The sequence below is a fragment of the Triticum dicoccoides genome, chromosome 3A, assembly GCF_002162155.2.
Source record: "Triticum dicoccoides isolate Atlit2015 ecotype Zavitan chromosome 3A, WEW_v2.0, whole genome shotgun sequence".
In the NCBI taxonomy this organism is placed as follows: Eukaryota; Viridiplantae; Streptophyta; class Magnoliopsida; order Poales; family Poaceae; genus Triticum; species Triticum dicoccoides.
The window spans coordinates 534,314,644-534,329,319 of NC_041384.1; the positions used below are offsets into that span (position 1 = coordinate 534,314,644).

The 14,676-nt window shown below is 39.6% G+C and overlaps 1 protein-coding gene across 1 annotated transcript; it reads right to left on the bottom strand.

Annotated features, from left to right (window-relative positions):
* Window positions 1-592: 592 nt before the first annotated feature.
* On the bottom strand, window positions 593-12,015 carry LOC119269030 (uncharacterized protein At4g18490-like). Its single transcript, XM_037550778.1, has 16 exons — window positions 11,850-12,015; window positions 10,159-10,240; window positions 9,783-9,903; window positions 9,493-9,678; window positions 9,194-9,406; window positions 8,601-9,107; window positions 8,144-8,326; window positions 7,958-8,065; window positions 5,511-5,696; window positions 5,258-5,429; window positions 4,272-4,336; window positions 4,142-4,181; window positions 3,579-3,731; window positions 2,928-3,038; window positions 2,762-2,836; window positions 593-983 (listed from the first exon to the last, which is right to left on the bottom strand). The coding sequence occupies exons 2-16, from the start codon at window positions 10,220-10,222 to the stop codon at window positions 978-980; spliced, it is 2,190 nt and encodes a 729-aa protein (XP_037406675.1). The 5' UTR covers window positions 10,223-10,240; window positions 11,850-12,015; the 3' UTR covers window positions 593-977.
* Between the last annotated feature and the right edge of the window lie 2,661 nt (window positions 12,016-14,676).

The following is a 14,676-nucleotide window of genomic DNA, read 5'->3' on the forward strand; positions in this document are numbered from 1 at the left end:
CTTCCACACTCAATGGGTTCCTCCACACCCTCCACACCAGCACCACCTTCGACTACTTGGGGCCCTACCCTACCCTACTTAGCCAAGCAACTGGACCGAAAAACGATGTAAAGCACATTGACTTTTGGCGTTAAACCACCCATTTTAAGTGGAGACAGACCGTCACAATTGCTTTCATCCTTGGGAAGACCACGCATATTGTGATGTGCACTAGTTCATGCAAAATCGTATAGTAAATAGAGAGGTAATAAATCAAAGATCGCTGGGGCCATCTTCCCAGGTGAACCAAAATTAAGAAAACACAACAGGTATTGCTGACACCCACCCGCTATGTTTTACGTTGGTAATCACACAAGCCTGCCCGGCAGTGCTACCAAGTGTACTGCAACTAGACAACCAACATACTAACAAGTGTACTAGAAATGCCAAAATTTACCACTTGTAACACACTAACTTACAAAAAGGTCGAGGCACCAAAGTTAACCAGCTTTTAACCTACGAATCGAGATTAAGAAGGAATGGGATGCCTAGTCACCCACCATAATTATTCCATGCTTAATTGTTATCGTTAACTTTACCCTTAGATTAATGGTTGATCCAATGTGAAACTAGACTTCTATTCAATTGCATTTCATACAGGATTTAACCACAGATGGCACCGGGGATTGACTAGTCACCTGAACTAAACTTCGTAAGCATGCCCTCTTGGATTGTCATCCATTTGAGTACTCAGGTCTTGTGCTAGTGGAATCGACCCAACTACTGATTCCAGCACTCTCCAAACAACTGCTAGCTATAACATGCAAGCAAAGTACCTCTACAGGAGCAAGTAATGTGACTACATTAGCTATTCAGTAGTGTTTGAACTTCGTCTCGGTATTAAGTACATGCTGAATCCTATATATGTCCTTTCATTGCATTTGCATTACCCGTGTTCCTCCAGGGTGAAGCATCTTCTTTCCCACAGTACTCCCGCATCAATACTGCCAGAACAAAATATTACTGGGTTACTATAAACAATGGAATATGATGGAGGAAGTTTCATATTGGCAGAATATGAAGATGCTTTACTACAACTGCTAACAAAACTGAACTTCCTGTAAACAGAAGGCAACTTCTCAAGGTAGCCCGTGCATAAAACTTATCACAAGCTATGCGTCCTTTTAAACTGCAACTGGAAGTACTGAACCAATGCAAGTATACTGTATAAAAGAACAAATAACCTACTTCAGAGCTATCTTTAGGAATATATGCCACTAGTAACCACTTAAGTGGTAACTCCAGTGCTATGAGAGACCCCAGTGAACATATACGATTGGCAATTGAAACAATAGAACATTGGTTGATATAGCTGATGGAAGCCAATTGATATTAGCCCTAAACAACAAGATGAAGTCATCTGAGAAGGATGCATGCAATGCAAGGCATGCTGTACAACATGCGTAAATAAGTGATTCAGAACCCACACTTCTACTAAATAACATAATGATATTATACGCTAATGCCAGCCTAAACAAGAAGATAGAAGTCATCTGACAAGGATGCATGCAATGCAAGGTAAGCTGTCCAATATGTGCAAGTAAGCAATCTGGAACCACGGTTCTACTAAATAACATAATGCTAAAATGTTAAACGAAAAGAATAAAACCAGATAGAAGTATTACATAATGGTATAAACTAAAACGCCAAACATCCCTACAAGTGATCAGAAATGGGTTATGCAGGTGGGAAAACAAAACATAGTATGCCAAGCAGTTGCTACTCACACCATAATCTGTATAGTTGACAATACTTTTCAGGGAAGTCTGAAAGTGTGGTGTGTTTCATGCTTCCAACAGCCCAATTCTAAATTCAACATATCAGTAGGTAACTTTGCATACGAAATCATTAAAGAAGGTCAAACTAGCATAGAAAAAGCAATATAGATATCCCACGCACTCGTGTGATTGGTTCTCACTTCCAAGTAATTACAGTGTCTAGCACTTTTTAAGGTACTTTAGAAGAATAAAAAGAGACTAAAACTAGGATCGTGTATGGCAATTGCACATATTCTGATGCATGGAGTTGCAGTATATTGAGCTTCCATAACTTTGTTTATTAAGTTCATAGTTCTACAGCAAACCATCATGTAGGAATAAAGCAGTATTCACTAATCGAACTAATAGAGCACCAATGTGTGGAAATGAACATCTCCAAGTTGTGCTGCAAAGGTAATTATCAATTATTTTGAAGATATACTCCATGCTGGTAATGATCCGAGGCTACTATAGACCAACATAAATGCAGCATGCAGGTACCTCCACTCCAAGATCTCTAGACTTCTTTGTATAGTTCTATTACTTTCTGGCATCTACTATCCCATAATGGATTGCTGGTAAACAAGTAATTTTAAGCCGTAACTGTTGAGTAAAACAAAGAAAAAGATGGTAGGATCAGAAATCCAAAGGGTTCAAAAACGAAGAACTGCAAGAAAATATAGAAAGCTAAGCTCAAGATGACTCAGACTAGGAGCTAAGCATGTAACGGCCATGTCCAGTTTTGCATTGGAGCCAGTCTGCATTCAATGTCATGATGTTCGGGAAAACAAGTAAACGACAGCGGTTATTAAGGGCAAAAGAGGGGAAATGGCACTTGAAAAATATGGTTTCGGCCCAAGGGCAAACATAGTGAAAAGGAGTTTTCGAGGCCAGGGACACATATAGTGAAATGAAGGGAGCATACCAAATCAGAAGCATATAAATGGAATAGGGTGTTAACTTACAGTATCCATTGTGACAATTTCCTCAAATAAGTGCTTGGATCTCATGCTGTCGGCGTATTTCTGAAGAGCAGAAAGGTTCTTCTGGTGAAGGAATCCCAAGTTTAACATCCATGTATGTGAATATGCAGTAGTAACATGTGACTTAGTTAGAAGTAGGCAAGGATATTTTCTCCTCAAACATTGGGTGGTTTAGCATCAACAGCATATTGTTGTTAACAATAGCCCGAACTGCTAGTTCTTTAGCTTCCATGTGTTTCTTTTTCATCAAAATGCACATCTGCATGATACGACATGAAAACGTAAATATCTCAACTGTTAATTCAGATCCTCTACACGTCAACACGTGTATTCATGTAGAGTAAGAAAATACCAGTTGCATCGAGGATAAAATTACTGGTATTGCACTATCAATAAGGAAACAAATAACCATCTTAGTCACTACTGAATACTGATGATATTCATTTATCTGCATGAAACCGTGACATTAATGATCTGGAGAAGATGCATTCTGCACCTTTTGCAAGTTGTACCATCTACAATTTCACCCTCCATATTTCTCATGTGATCAAAAGGGGAGCAAGAGTCTTCTTAAATAATTAGCATTAAAGTACAAGTAAAGTGACACGAAATATAATAAATTTGGGAAAGCAGCCCCTGAAATGTTCTGAAGTCCAACCGTGCAGTTCCAAAGCTATATCAGTTTTAAGGTGGGTAAGGCTCAGTCAAACACAAACTGAGAACCCCAACTGCTAGTTTACATTCTAGTAACAGATTCTCAGACAAGGATAATAAAGCATTCGTTGGCAGATTTACTCACATCTTCAAGCTGTTTTCTACAAGCCTCAGCTTTCTCTACATTTCCATCATCTTCTAACAGGGCAGGCAACTCTAGATCTGAAATGTCACCCATCTCCCATATTGTGGAAGAAACTGCATTATCCATACGAGCTTTCGGAGTTCCACTTTGAATCTAAGCAGTGAAATCAACAAAAATGAGCGGACGTGAATAACTGAATACTACCTCCAGTTCCAAACATAAGTCACCTTTGCCTTTTTCACAATCTCAAGATGTGCTTATATCTGCTACTTTCATCTTGTAGAATTGCTACTCTTAGTTCTAGTTATCAAAACATCAAAGCGGCAAACCTCTTGCTCAATATAGTCGAAAAACATGAGACTACAAACTTATTAACGTAGTGATATAAAATATTGTGTGGCGGAAGGTTTTCATAACTATATCTTTTGATATTATTTTTCTGTCAGATCTAGAAACTTAATATAAATTAATGGTCGTTCTTATAAATGTTCGACTGTGTACCAAGGCAACCTTTGGGACTGGAGGTAATAATAGAACAACTAAGGAATATTCAATACACTTACTGTTTGATTCCCCAACTCTGGAACAGTTTGCGGTGATATTCTACACGATAAATTGCAAACCTGTTATTTCCAATAAAAAGAGCTACTCTAGAGGTACATTGAATCTACTAGATGTTGTCGGACCAACAACCTCACAGCTGGAGATCTCACGATGCGTTTCAGCACAGCAGGGGCTTTTGGATCTGGGATTGATTCCTGAGAAGGGAAGTTGACAGCATGAACAGAAGTACCAAAAATTATACTCCTATACTATAGAACACAGATAACAAAACTATATATGTTTTTTCCATTGTAGCTTGGGTAATACTCCCTCCGTTTCAAAATATAAGGACCAAGTTTTTAGAAAAATATATCAATATAGTACCTAATTTGTGTCATCAGATCCATCACGAAAAGTATTTTCATATTTTATTTATTTTCTATTGTAGATGTCAATATATTATTCTATAATCTTGGTCAAAGACATGCAAGGTAGACTTGCACGAAAATCGATACACCTTATATTCTGGAATGGAGGTAGTATTTTACAGAAAAAATATATTTATTTGTCCAGGTCTAAATGATTGATAATCTACACAATATGATCATGTCAATTGGTTGAAATCTCAAGTCTAAGCTTGAAGATCAACCATGATAAAATAGCACTCTGGCACTCGAAATATAATACCAAATTCAAAACATAGTGCAATTTAAATTTTACATATCTAGATTACAGAATTGCATGCGCTGATTGATCATATAATTGAAGAGACAGGCCAATAGGCACTCTCTGTAGTTGCATCGTAGATCTCTTAGATCTGGCACATGATCTAATCAGTTTGCAGTATCAAGATACGGCAATCTCTACATTGATATATTATTTAACACTTGTAACTCCAAGGTAAAATTTTATACGGATGCAACACTTCAGCACATTGCAAAATAAGCGGGTACAAACACTCAACACAATGTGGAAATGAACAATGCAATGTTAGCATTTAGAGAATGTAACTCTTTGCAATGATATGAATCACAACCTTCAGAAGAAGGCAATTAGGATAAAGCAAAGAAGGAAACAAGCTTAAGCATAAAAGAAAATGTGTTTGATGATATAAAACTGCACAGAACGAAAAGAACCTCGGGCATCTTTTGCTTAATGGACGGACTAAGCAATGCAGCTTTTCCTTCAACAAAGGAGTTTGGGATCTTGTGTGTCCTTACAGGGGAACCCTTGCTCCCACTCAATTTTACTGAATCTTTATCCAGAATCAAGCCAGACTTTGGACTTCTGTTGCCTACTTTTGAAACTCTACATTCAGGAAAATAATTCAGTCCCCTTTCACGTAACATTTCTAGAACAAAAAACATGAGATATTGGAGTAGAGATAACCTTGATCCGGCCAGTTGGAAAGTTGTTGGTCTTTTATCATCTTTGGAAGGAGTGCCTTGTATCATATCAGAGGTGTTGCTGCCTTTTAGGAGCATCTGGCTTGTTAGTAAATTATTTCCAGTGGTATGTGCTGTACTGCTTGGAGTATTCTTAATGGATGAGTTGCCTGCACTAAGTGGCTCAAGTCTGAAAAAGATGCATATATATTTATCAGCGTTGACAATATCTCACAAGAAGATTTGTAGACTGTCTTAACAATAACAAGAGAAGCGGATAAATCCAGAAATAGATGGGCATACAAACTTACGATGACTGACTGTTCAAGATTCAAGTGGTCCGGTCCGGTTTGGACCAGTTACTGCACCTCTAAACCTCTTGCAAAACCACAGGTCCACAGTTCGGCCCGCATCTCATCTAAGAGGGCCACACGGGTAAACCTAGGTTCGGCCCTAATAATTAGTAAACAGGCGCACGCCGGCGAGGATGACACGGTGTCGTACGCGCAGTCGTGTACCCACCAGCGTCGGGATAGAGCAGGATGAGCGCCCCCAGTCTGGCAGCAGCAAGACGTCCATTTTTGGCTCTGTGGGGCGGTCGCAGCCTGTGGACGTGGTGGTGACCGTGGCGTCGTGCACGACGCGAGACAGATGTGTGGCCAGCGCGGCAGCACGAGCTGCAGGATGTGTGCGGGTGCGTATACTGAGAGCGGCCGACGGTGTGGAGGTGCCTGTGGTGCCACAAACGATGCCGAGACAGACGTGCGGCCGGCGCAGCGGCACGAGCTGCAGGGCGAGTGCTGCGTCGAGCCGTCGCAGGCAACGGGCGTGGCTGTGGCTGTGGTGCGGCGGACCACGTTGATACGAACGTACAGCCGACCCGGCGGCGGAAGCTGCAAGGCGTGCGCGGGCGTCACCAGAAGCAACCACCAGCGTTGGAGCATGGCTAGCGGCACCTCGCAAAGCACGAAGGAGCGGTTCGACCCTAGGGTCAAAAGGATATGGCCCTGTTGGACCCTAAAGGTTATATGGGCCGTCAGGTTACCCTATTGGTGCCAAAAGCCAGGTCCAGTCCACCGGGCCAAGGGGTCGCACGGACCACCTGAATCATGACTGACTGTTACAGAGAACTCAAAATACCAATTAAGAACTGGAAAAGGTCATACTTTGTTCTAGAGACATGATAAACCATGAGTACATCAAATATCAAGAATTATGCCATGTAGGATTGTCAGGAAGTAAATCCAAAGTACAGTTAGTTATAATTCAAATACAATGGGGGTCCTTTTCCACGAGGATCACATTCACTGTGGTAAGTGACTTCCTATTACAACATTGCTACCACGTAAACTATACTATGATTCTAAAAAAGGGCAGCCCGGTGCACATAGCTCCCGCTTGCGCAGGGTCCGGGGAAGGGTCCGACCACTTTGGGTCTTTTGTACGCAGTTCTTCCCTACATTTCTGCAAGAGGCTGTTTCCAGGACTCGAACATGTGACCACATGGTCCTAGTCACAAGGCAACAGCTTTGCTGCTGCGCCCTTCTATACTATGATTCTAAAAATGGCGTAAATGACATGCGGAACTTATTAGCTACCAGTGCTGTCGAAAGTTGAGAATGATACATACTACTGCAACAAAGAGCATTATGTCATGGTGTAAACTCGAAAGGTAGAAAAATGCATGTGATGCAAATCCACTCTATTCAATGCATCAGTTGCTTCTCTGCCACCACATTTTTTTTCCTATATGATCCAGAAATGGACTGGGTTCCACTATCAAGAGATTACGAAACCTCTGCCACCACATCTATGAAAGATACATTGAAATTCAAAATATTTAAGGTAGTCACATTTTTTATGTATAAGGACACACACACCGCATAAACCATAGCGCTGCATAAAGCCATAAACTCAATAAAAGTTTGTTGAAAGACCAAGATCAATAGGAGTGAAACTTTAGGCCTCCTTTGGTTCATAGGATAAGGAAATCATAGGAATAGGAAAGTCATAGGAAATGAGATCACATGTACTATCTCAGTTCCTATAGGAAAAGAGATGTCATTTGGTTCATAGGATAGGAATTTTTCCATTAGGTCCATAGCTAAATTTTTTTCCTTTGAAATGTGAAGGATAGGGACCAATCCTACATAAAAATAGGAATCCATTCCTACAAACCAAATGGCTCTATAGGAAAAGAAATCTTTTAGAAATTCTATCCTATGAAATTCCAACAAACCAAAGGAGGTCTTAGAATGATATTTCTGTCGGTTCAATGTTAGGTAAGTTCATACACAGTGGGACTTAAGAAAAAATCTTATGGAAACTATATCATCATGACACCATCATAATATGGAGAAAATACAGCAGAGTTGAGCATACCCAGGTAAACATGTGCATATATTTCAACTCAGCACATTGTTGTACTTTGAAGGGTGAATAATTACGTACCCATGTTTGGCATTCATGGAGGTGGTTGACAGCCCCTGTAATCCTGGCTTGCAGTATGTTTTTGCCGGCGTGATTTTATGTTTATCAGGATCTGCATGCTTGTGTTCCCTGCATTGGAAAACACTCATTAGTGATACAGTTTTATCATTTTATAAGTACATGCTAGTATGCCAATCTATCTATTACCTGTTCAGGTCTGTAGGATGTGTATTTGTCTTTTTGATCATGTTATTGGCACCACTTAGTTGATTTAAGGTAGTCTCTGAAGTTATTTGGGGAGGCCTGCTTGCTTTCGTATTTGCAGACTTGGACAGAAGAGAAAAGGTTCCTGCTTCATTCACTAGTGTAGGTTTAACATTTCTGATTTCCCTGCATAAATGTATCAGAACACATTCGCCTAGTAAGAGATCAACACACAAAACTAAAAGTTAGGTCACAACCAAGTAAATCAAAATATGATACTCAACAGAACCATGGGTTCCATGAAGCATTTGTTGTGCGTAATGATGTATGTGCAATGTACTTAATCCAACATTAATGATGTTCTAATTTAAGATAAGACTTTTCTTGTCAAACAAACAGCAGTCAACACTAGGTTGAAGGTTTTATTTTGCTGAGAAAGAAACTTTTGTCAAAGATAAACCTCTGCATTGTTGAAGATAGATTCTTTGGACCTGAAGTCCCTTTCTCAACATTCTTTGTCCCGCATGATGTCTTCCTTAGAGGCTTCATTGAAGTGCCTCTATAAAATTGGTTACCATGACTTCCTTCATTAAGAGATGTACTTTCCTCCACAGGCTCATTCTGGTTATTTTGAGAATCTGAGTGGCCCCCTGATCTTCTTGAGATGGGGACATTCTCAGTGCTCTTGTTTCCGGATTGTGAACTAACTGATTGCTCACTGCTATTATTCTCCCTTGATGTTATCTTAACTTTACTAGGGTCAACTGGAAGAGCTTCCTTGCTGCTCCCAGGAACTGCTACCGCTTTCAAATGTGTTGGATCTTCACCAGATACAGCAGTGGAAGGAAAGCTATGAGAAGAATTGTTGACAACTGGTTTTGTTGGATATGTCTCATTAGAGTGCTCTTCAAGCACATCATTTGACACCATATCTACTTCAAGTTGGCCCACACTTGCAGGATTGATGCTGAAAAAATGATGCATTTTTCGTTAGATGACTCAGTAGTGTTAATACTTAAAGTCAGACAACTGCCGTTCGTTAGATTCGCCTACCTTGTCAAATGAGCAGGCTTCAAAGTGCAAGCATTCTGTGTTTGTATTTGTTCCTTACTCTTACTATCTTCAGGAACATCAGTGCCCTTCCCTGAAATACCATTTTCTTGATCCTTGTTACCCTCTGAAGAGATAGGGTCAGTTTTTTCTTTAGGTCTGCTCATACCATTTTCCTCAAAGCCCAACTTTGTGTCAAGATTGAAGTTGCCCAGCCTTTAAGGAAACAAAATAAACAAGATGAACAGCTAATTGCATGAACTTTATGAGAAGAACAGTCTTCATCAGCCAGGATAACTTACTCATTAAAATCAAAGGAAAAGGAGAAGTTGTCTTTTTCAGTTACTTTTCTCCCTTCAGAAAGCTCATCGCCGTTTGAACTGTTGTTCTTCGCTTTTTTCTTGAGAGGACTAGAGAAATCTAAATCAGACATGCCCATTTTAAATGATGATAATTTGTCAAAGGCTCCATCAAGTCCAAAATCATCACTGGACAAGGAAAGAGATTGTCAGCACCATATGAACACTAGATAGTAACTAATTTCCACTTGTTTGCACCAAATGTTAAGGAAACTTTGAAGCGCAATACTCACAAATTCTCAAAGCTAAACTTCTTGCTACTCTTTGGAGCTGACTCGACATCAAAGTCAATTGTATCTTTTCCTGATTTTGGTAACTTCCAAGATGAAAGAAAATCATTGCCAAAGTCTTCATCTGCCAATAAATAACATGTTAAATCATTACAATCTTTAAAATGCATTTTCCAAGTCTACCGCACAGCTCATGTAGTAGATTTAATTTCTCGAGGATAAGAAGGAAACAAATACAATGAACATGACTCATACACAGCATCAATCAGAAATCTTCAACATAGCAGTCTAAGATTAATTTGACTATGGTGAAGCATAATAAGGAAACAAGGTGCCTGGATGACCTAGTATCATAACACAATAATAACAAGATACATACCAAGGGATGAACTTGTATTTTTAGCATTTGCATTAGAGGCAGCTCTTTTTCGTGATTCATCCATGGTTCCCACAAACGTGGACTGCATGCCAAAGGAAAAGGAAAATACATTAGGAACCACTAAAGACACACAGTGGAAGAGGAACCATGTATGCCACTATTATTAATATTCTTAATAACCACTCCAAATACATTTGCAAATGCTGGTGATGTTTTAATTATGCTGGTGACACATTAGGAATAGGTCAATTCAGATTTGTTTTTTCCCACCACTATGCTTAATAGGAAACAAAGCACATGTGAAATACAGAGAGACATTAAACAATAGAATAAAAAAACATTAAAGGGTCTATCGACTGACTACTAGATTTTCAATGACCCTATCTCTCTCTGAGATCATACCTCTATTCAGCTTACATTACCTAGATTTAAACAATAAAACCTATCTGCCCATGTTTTCAGAGACAATAGGCAATCTCATCAAGGTGCTTAATGGGTAGGACCTCACCAAAGATCCAGAAAACAGCAAACAATGGGGAACGTGAAAATCTGACAGGCAACAAATAATATGAGCACATTCCATTCAGAGCACCAGCTCATTTCTTGAAACTTGAAAGTAGGAAGTTACTATGATCGATAAAAACATCAAGTGGGCCATAGAAGTGAACGCTTGAACTAACTAGAACTAAACTGAAAACAATTTTGATTTGCAATGTCATACTAGATACCAGTAAATGGTTGCAGAAGAATGACAATAATTTTAAACAACAAACTACAAGTTAACTTTGACCTTGACAGTCAGAACATATTTCTTTTATCAGTGGAATAATTAACATTACTGGACAACATTTGGAGCAAGGGACCTCTATTTGACATTTTGACAATAGACTTAGGATCAAATGAAGCTTGGTAAAGCAAGTCTATGCGAATCAGAGTTTGACAGCAGGCTACACGGTTAAACATTGAGAACTTATAGAACACTTAGTGCGCCATTTTAACCATGAGATGCACGAAAATAAGGAGAGCAGTATTGAAGATCCCTCCAATAAGATTTGAAAACCAGGAGTACTAATGTACTTTAGAGGTTCGTAATATTGTCAGCTACAGTAATATCTTTTGTAGGCGGCCTTCCGTTTTTTTCAGTTTCCGTGTTGCTCATCCATACATTAAATGAACATGGAATTCGAATAAATGTCCTAATTATATTTCGTTGACAGGGAAACCACTTTGCTGAGTCGAAACAAAACAGCAAAATGGCAACGGGCAGGGGTTGAAAAACAGCATGACTCCGATGACACTAGCTACTGTTCATAAGAGCCCATGAGGCAGTCAAACAAGATCATGAAACTTGTCGGAATGCTAAAGCCACGCGAACACCCAGGAAACTATCACAATTATGCCACTGCTTGCTGGTTGCGGTACACCGTAATCAAAACGAAGGAAACATTTGATCAAACAGCGTGCGCGCGCGAACACGCACGGAACGGGTGGTGTAGAAGACCTAGAGGTGGCGTGGAGAGTAGAGACCTCCGTTAATCCTGCACCAAACCTTCCGAAAATCAACGCAAAAAGTATTGAGCAGAAATCGCCCCAGATTAACAGCAAAAACGCACCAATCAGGGGCGGATCTAGAAGGTGTCGTGGGTGCTCAGTTTCGCACAGCGGGAAGGGAAGAGAAGGGGTGGGCACACCTGGTGGGTGCTCGTCGCCGGCGAACGGCCCGACGAATACCTAGGCACCTTGCGTAGGGCGGCGGCGGTCGGCCAGTCGTTGCCACGAGAGAGAGAGAGGGGGGAGCGAGAGCGAGCGCGCGCGCGCCTACACGCGAGGTGAGGTGAACGGAAGAAGAAAAGACAGTTGTGAAGTGGGTGAACAGTGAACACAGTCCGGGGCTGGAGCAGGCCTGATCAATCGAGGCAAGGCGGCATACAGAGTCTAGGCCGGCATACGCTCTGGCCCATTTAGTTTTTTTTTCTTCTGGTTATATGTTTTTTTGTTTTTCCTTTTTCCTCTCTTCTGTTTTTACCTAGTTAGACTAAAAAAACCTAGCTTTTTATTTTTTCTATTTATTTTTTTGATTTTACCTTTGATTTTTTTTAAAATCCTTTTAGGGAGGCAGATATGTAAACATTTTTTTCATTCTATATATGTGAGCATTCTTTTGTAGTAGTGCATGAATATTTTCTTTTGTATACACTAATTTTTTTAGAAAAATATACAAACATTTTTTGAAAATACATGAGCAATTTTTTAATAAACGTGAAATTTTTCTAGCAAATGAATATGAACATGTTTTACTTTTTAATTTTAACTGCTTAAATATTAAAAAATGCTAAGCTGAAAGCATTTTATAGAAAAATAAAAATGGTTAACAAAAGCATATTAGATTGTGCATGTGGACTATTCCACGCTTAGAGTCTCTTTGATTCGTAGGATTTGTAAAATGTGTGAAAGAAAAAACACATTGGAGTGGCATGTCATCTTCAATACTACAATGTTAGTACAGGCATGGCAAATTATTCTCTCCAAACTTCGTCGGCGAGTCCGTGGATTCACCTCCCCTCTGCCTGCCGCTCCAGCGGCCGATGGCGGGGAGGGGAATCCCGGTGCCTCCGCTCCGGTTAGTAGTTTAGGTTAGGTTTTTTAGTCCTCGCGGGTGCGGTGGTTAGACGGATGGCGGCGCTACTTCTTCGAGTTTGTCTTCCGGTCCACGATCCTCCTCGAGTACGTCTGTCTGGACGTAGTCAACGGATCTATGATGTAGATTCCTACCCTCTCTTTGGGACGCTGAGGTTAGGGTTTCTCATCTTGTGCCGAGATTTGGTGCAGGTGCTTCAAATCTATGCAAGGGTTCAACGACGACGGTTGTGGCTCTAGGGCGCTGGTCCTTGGGGACACATGCATGAAGACTTTCCGGATGTCATCGACAAGGTCAAGCCGGCTCCGATATGGGAGCGGCGACAACAGCGCGTCGGCAGCTCGTTCTAGCGACAGTAGTGGTTGTTTGTCGGTCTTGAAATCTCAATATAACTTTTACTATGTTCAAGATGCTTTGTACTTCTGCTAAACTTTGATAATATATATGGATCATTTTTATAAAAAAAGTACATGCATTTGATTGTACGCAAGAAAGCGTAGTATTCTTTACATGAGGTTAGAGTGGATGAGATTTTATATATGAAAACTACAAATGAATCCTAAGAAAAATGTATTTAAATAATACGGATCAAACAACCCACATAGGGACAATATTAAGGATTAGAATCCTCGAAAATTTCTTTGAACCTTTGAATCCAACGTGTCGAACAAGAGAGCAATGGCAGGGAGCATGCAAATGGGCCAGAGCCATTCTTAGTTTCAGCGGGTTTTTACCCTATTTTGTTTCCCTTTGGGGTTTCATTTGTTTTTCAGCTTCTCGTTTTCAGTTGTTTTTCATTTTCTTTCATTTTTGCATTTATTTTTGAATCATTCCTATATTTTACATGTCGTTTTATATATTCCTTTAGACAAAACCATGAAGTTTAGTAAAAATATGTAAACTTATTAGTAACACATGAGTTTATTATTTGTATAAATAAATACCTTTAATTATGCGATGAATATTCATCCATTATATATAAACATATTTAAGTACAATATGAATATTTTATTCAATATATATAAACAACTTTTGATCCATGGTTATTTTGAGAAATACATAAGCTTTTTAAAATACATGAATAAAATTATTTTGGTGAACGTATATTTTTTAATATGTGCTGAAATTTTTATTTCGTACATATGAATGTTTTTACTTGTGTTAAACAACGGAGGGATGTTCGAGGTCGACAGCTACCTCGTCAAACGAAAGGCCGGAGCTGCTGCTGCCACGCACGCAGTGCCGAGTACAACGGCGACACCCGAGGGGGGAGCAAATGCGGTGGTTTGTAGTAAGTATCAAGTTTTTTCTATTGAAATAATCAAGAGATACTTAGAGCATTTCCAATAGATGATGTAAAATAGGCTGGAACCACTTTTACATCACGAGAGAAAGAAAACGCTGCTCCAATACATACTGTAGATGCAAATATTTTTACTAAAGATTTATTCTATATGTAAAATAGGGCACCAAGTAATGCAAATTTGCATCACTTGATGCTCTAGAGAAAATGTTGCATCACCAGAGGACCACGCGGGGAACAACGGCTGGAGCAAATTTTGCATTACCAAGTGCTATTTTTACATCACCAAGTGTTCCAACAGGTGGTGTAAAATAGGGCACCTACAAGAAGAAAGTCGTGATGTATTTTGTAACACTTGTTTTACATCATCTGTTAGAGTGGAAGGTTTTGGTGATGTAATAAACCGCTTTTGTGATTAAAAATTTACTTGAAAAGCACAATTTAGTGATGTATTTTACATCATTTATTGAGATGCTCTTATCTACACACATGCCACCTCTTGTAGCATCGCTCAAATAAAATAAAGACTTATTTGGGTCCCGAATAATTCTAGTGTGGTTCCAATTATACGGGACCA

Excerpts from the sequence above, each read along its gene's own strand:
- LOC119269030 (XM_037550778.1), bottom strand. The coding sequence starts at position 10,222 with ATGGATGAATCACGAAAAAGAGCTGCCTCTAATGCAAATGCTAAAAAT. Across the intron at positions 9,407-9,492 it reads TTTTCCTTTGATTTTAATGA|GCTGGGCAACTTCAATCTTG; the intron begins GTAAGTTATCCT and ends GTTTCCTTAAAG. Across the intron at positions 4,337-5,257 it reads TTAAGCAAAAGATGCCCGAG|GAATCAATCCCAGATCCAAA; the intron begins GTTCTTTTCGTT and ends TTCCCTTCTCAG.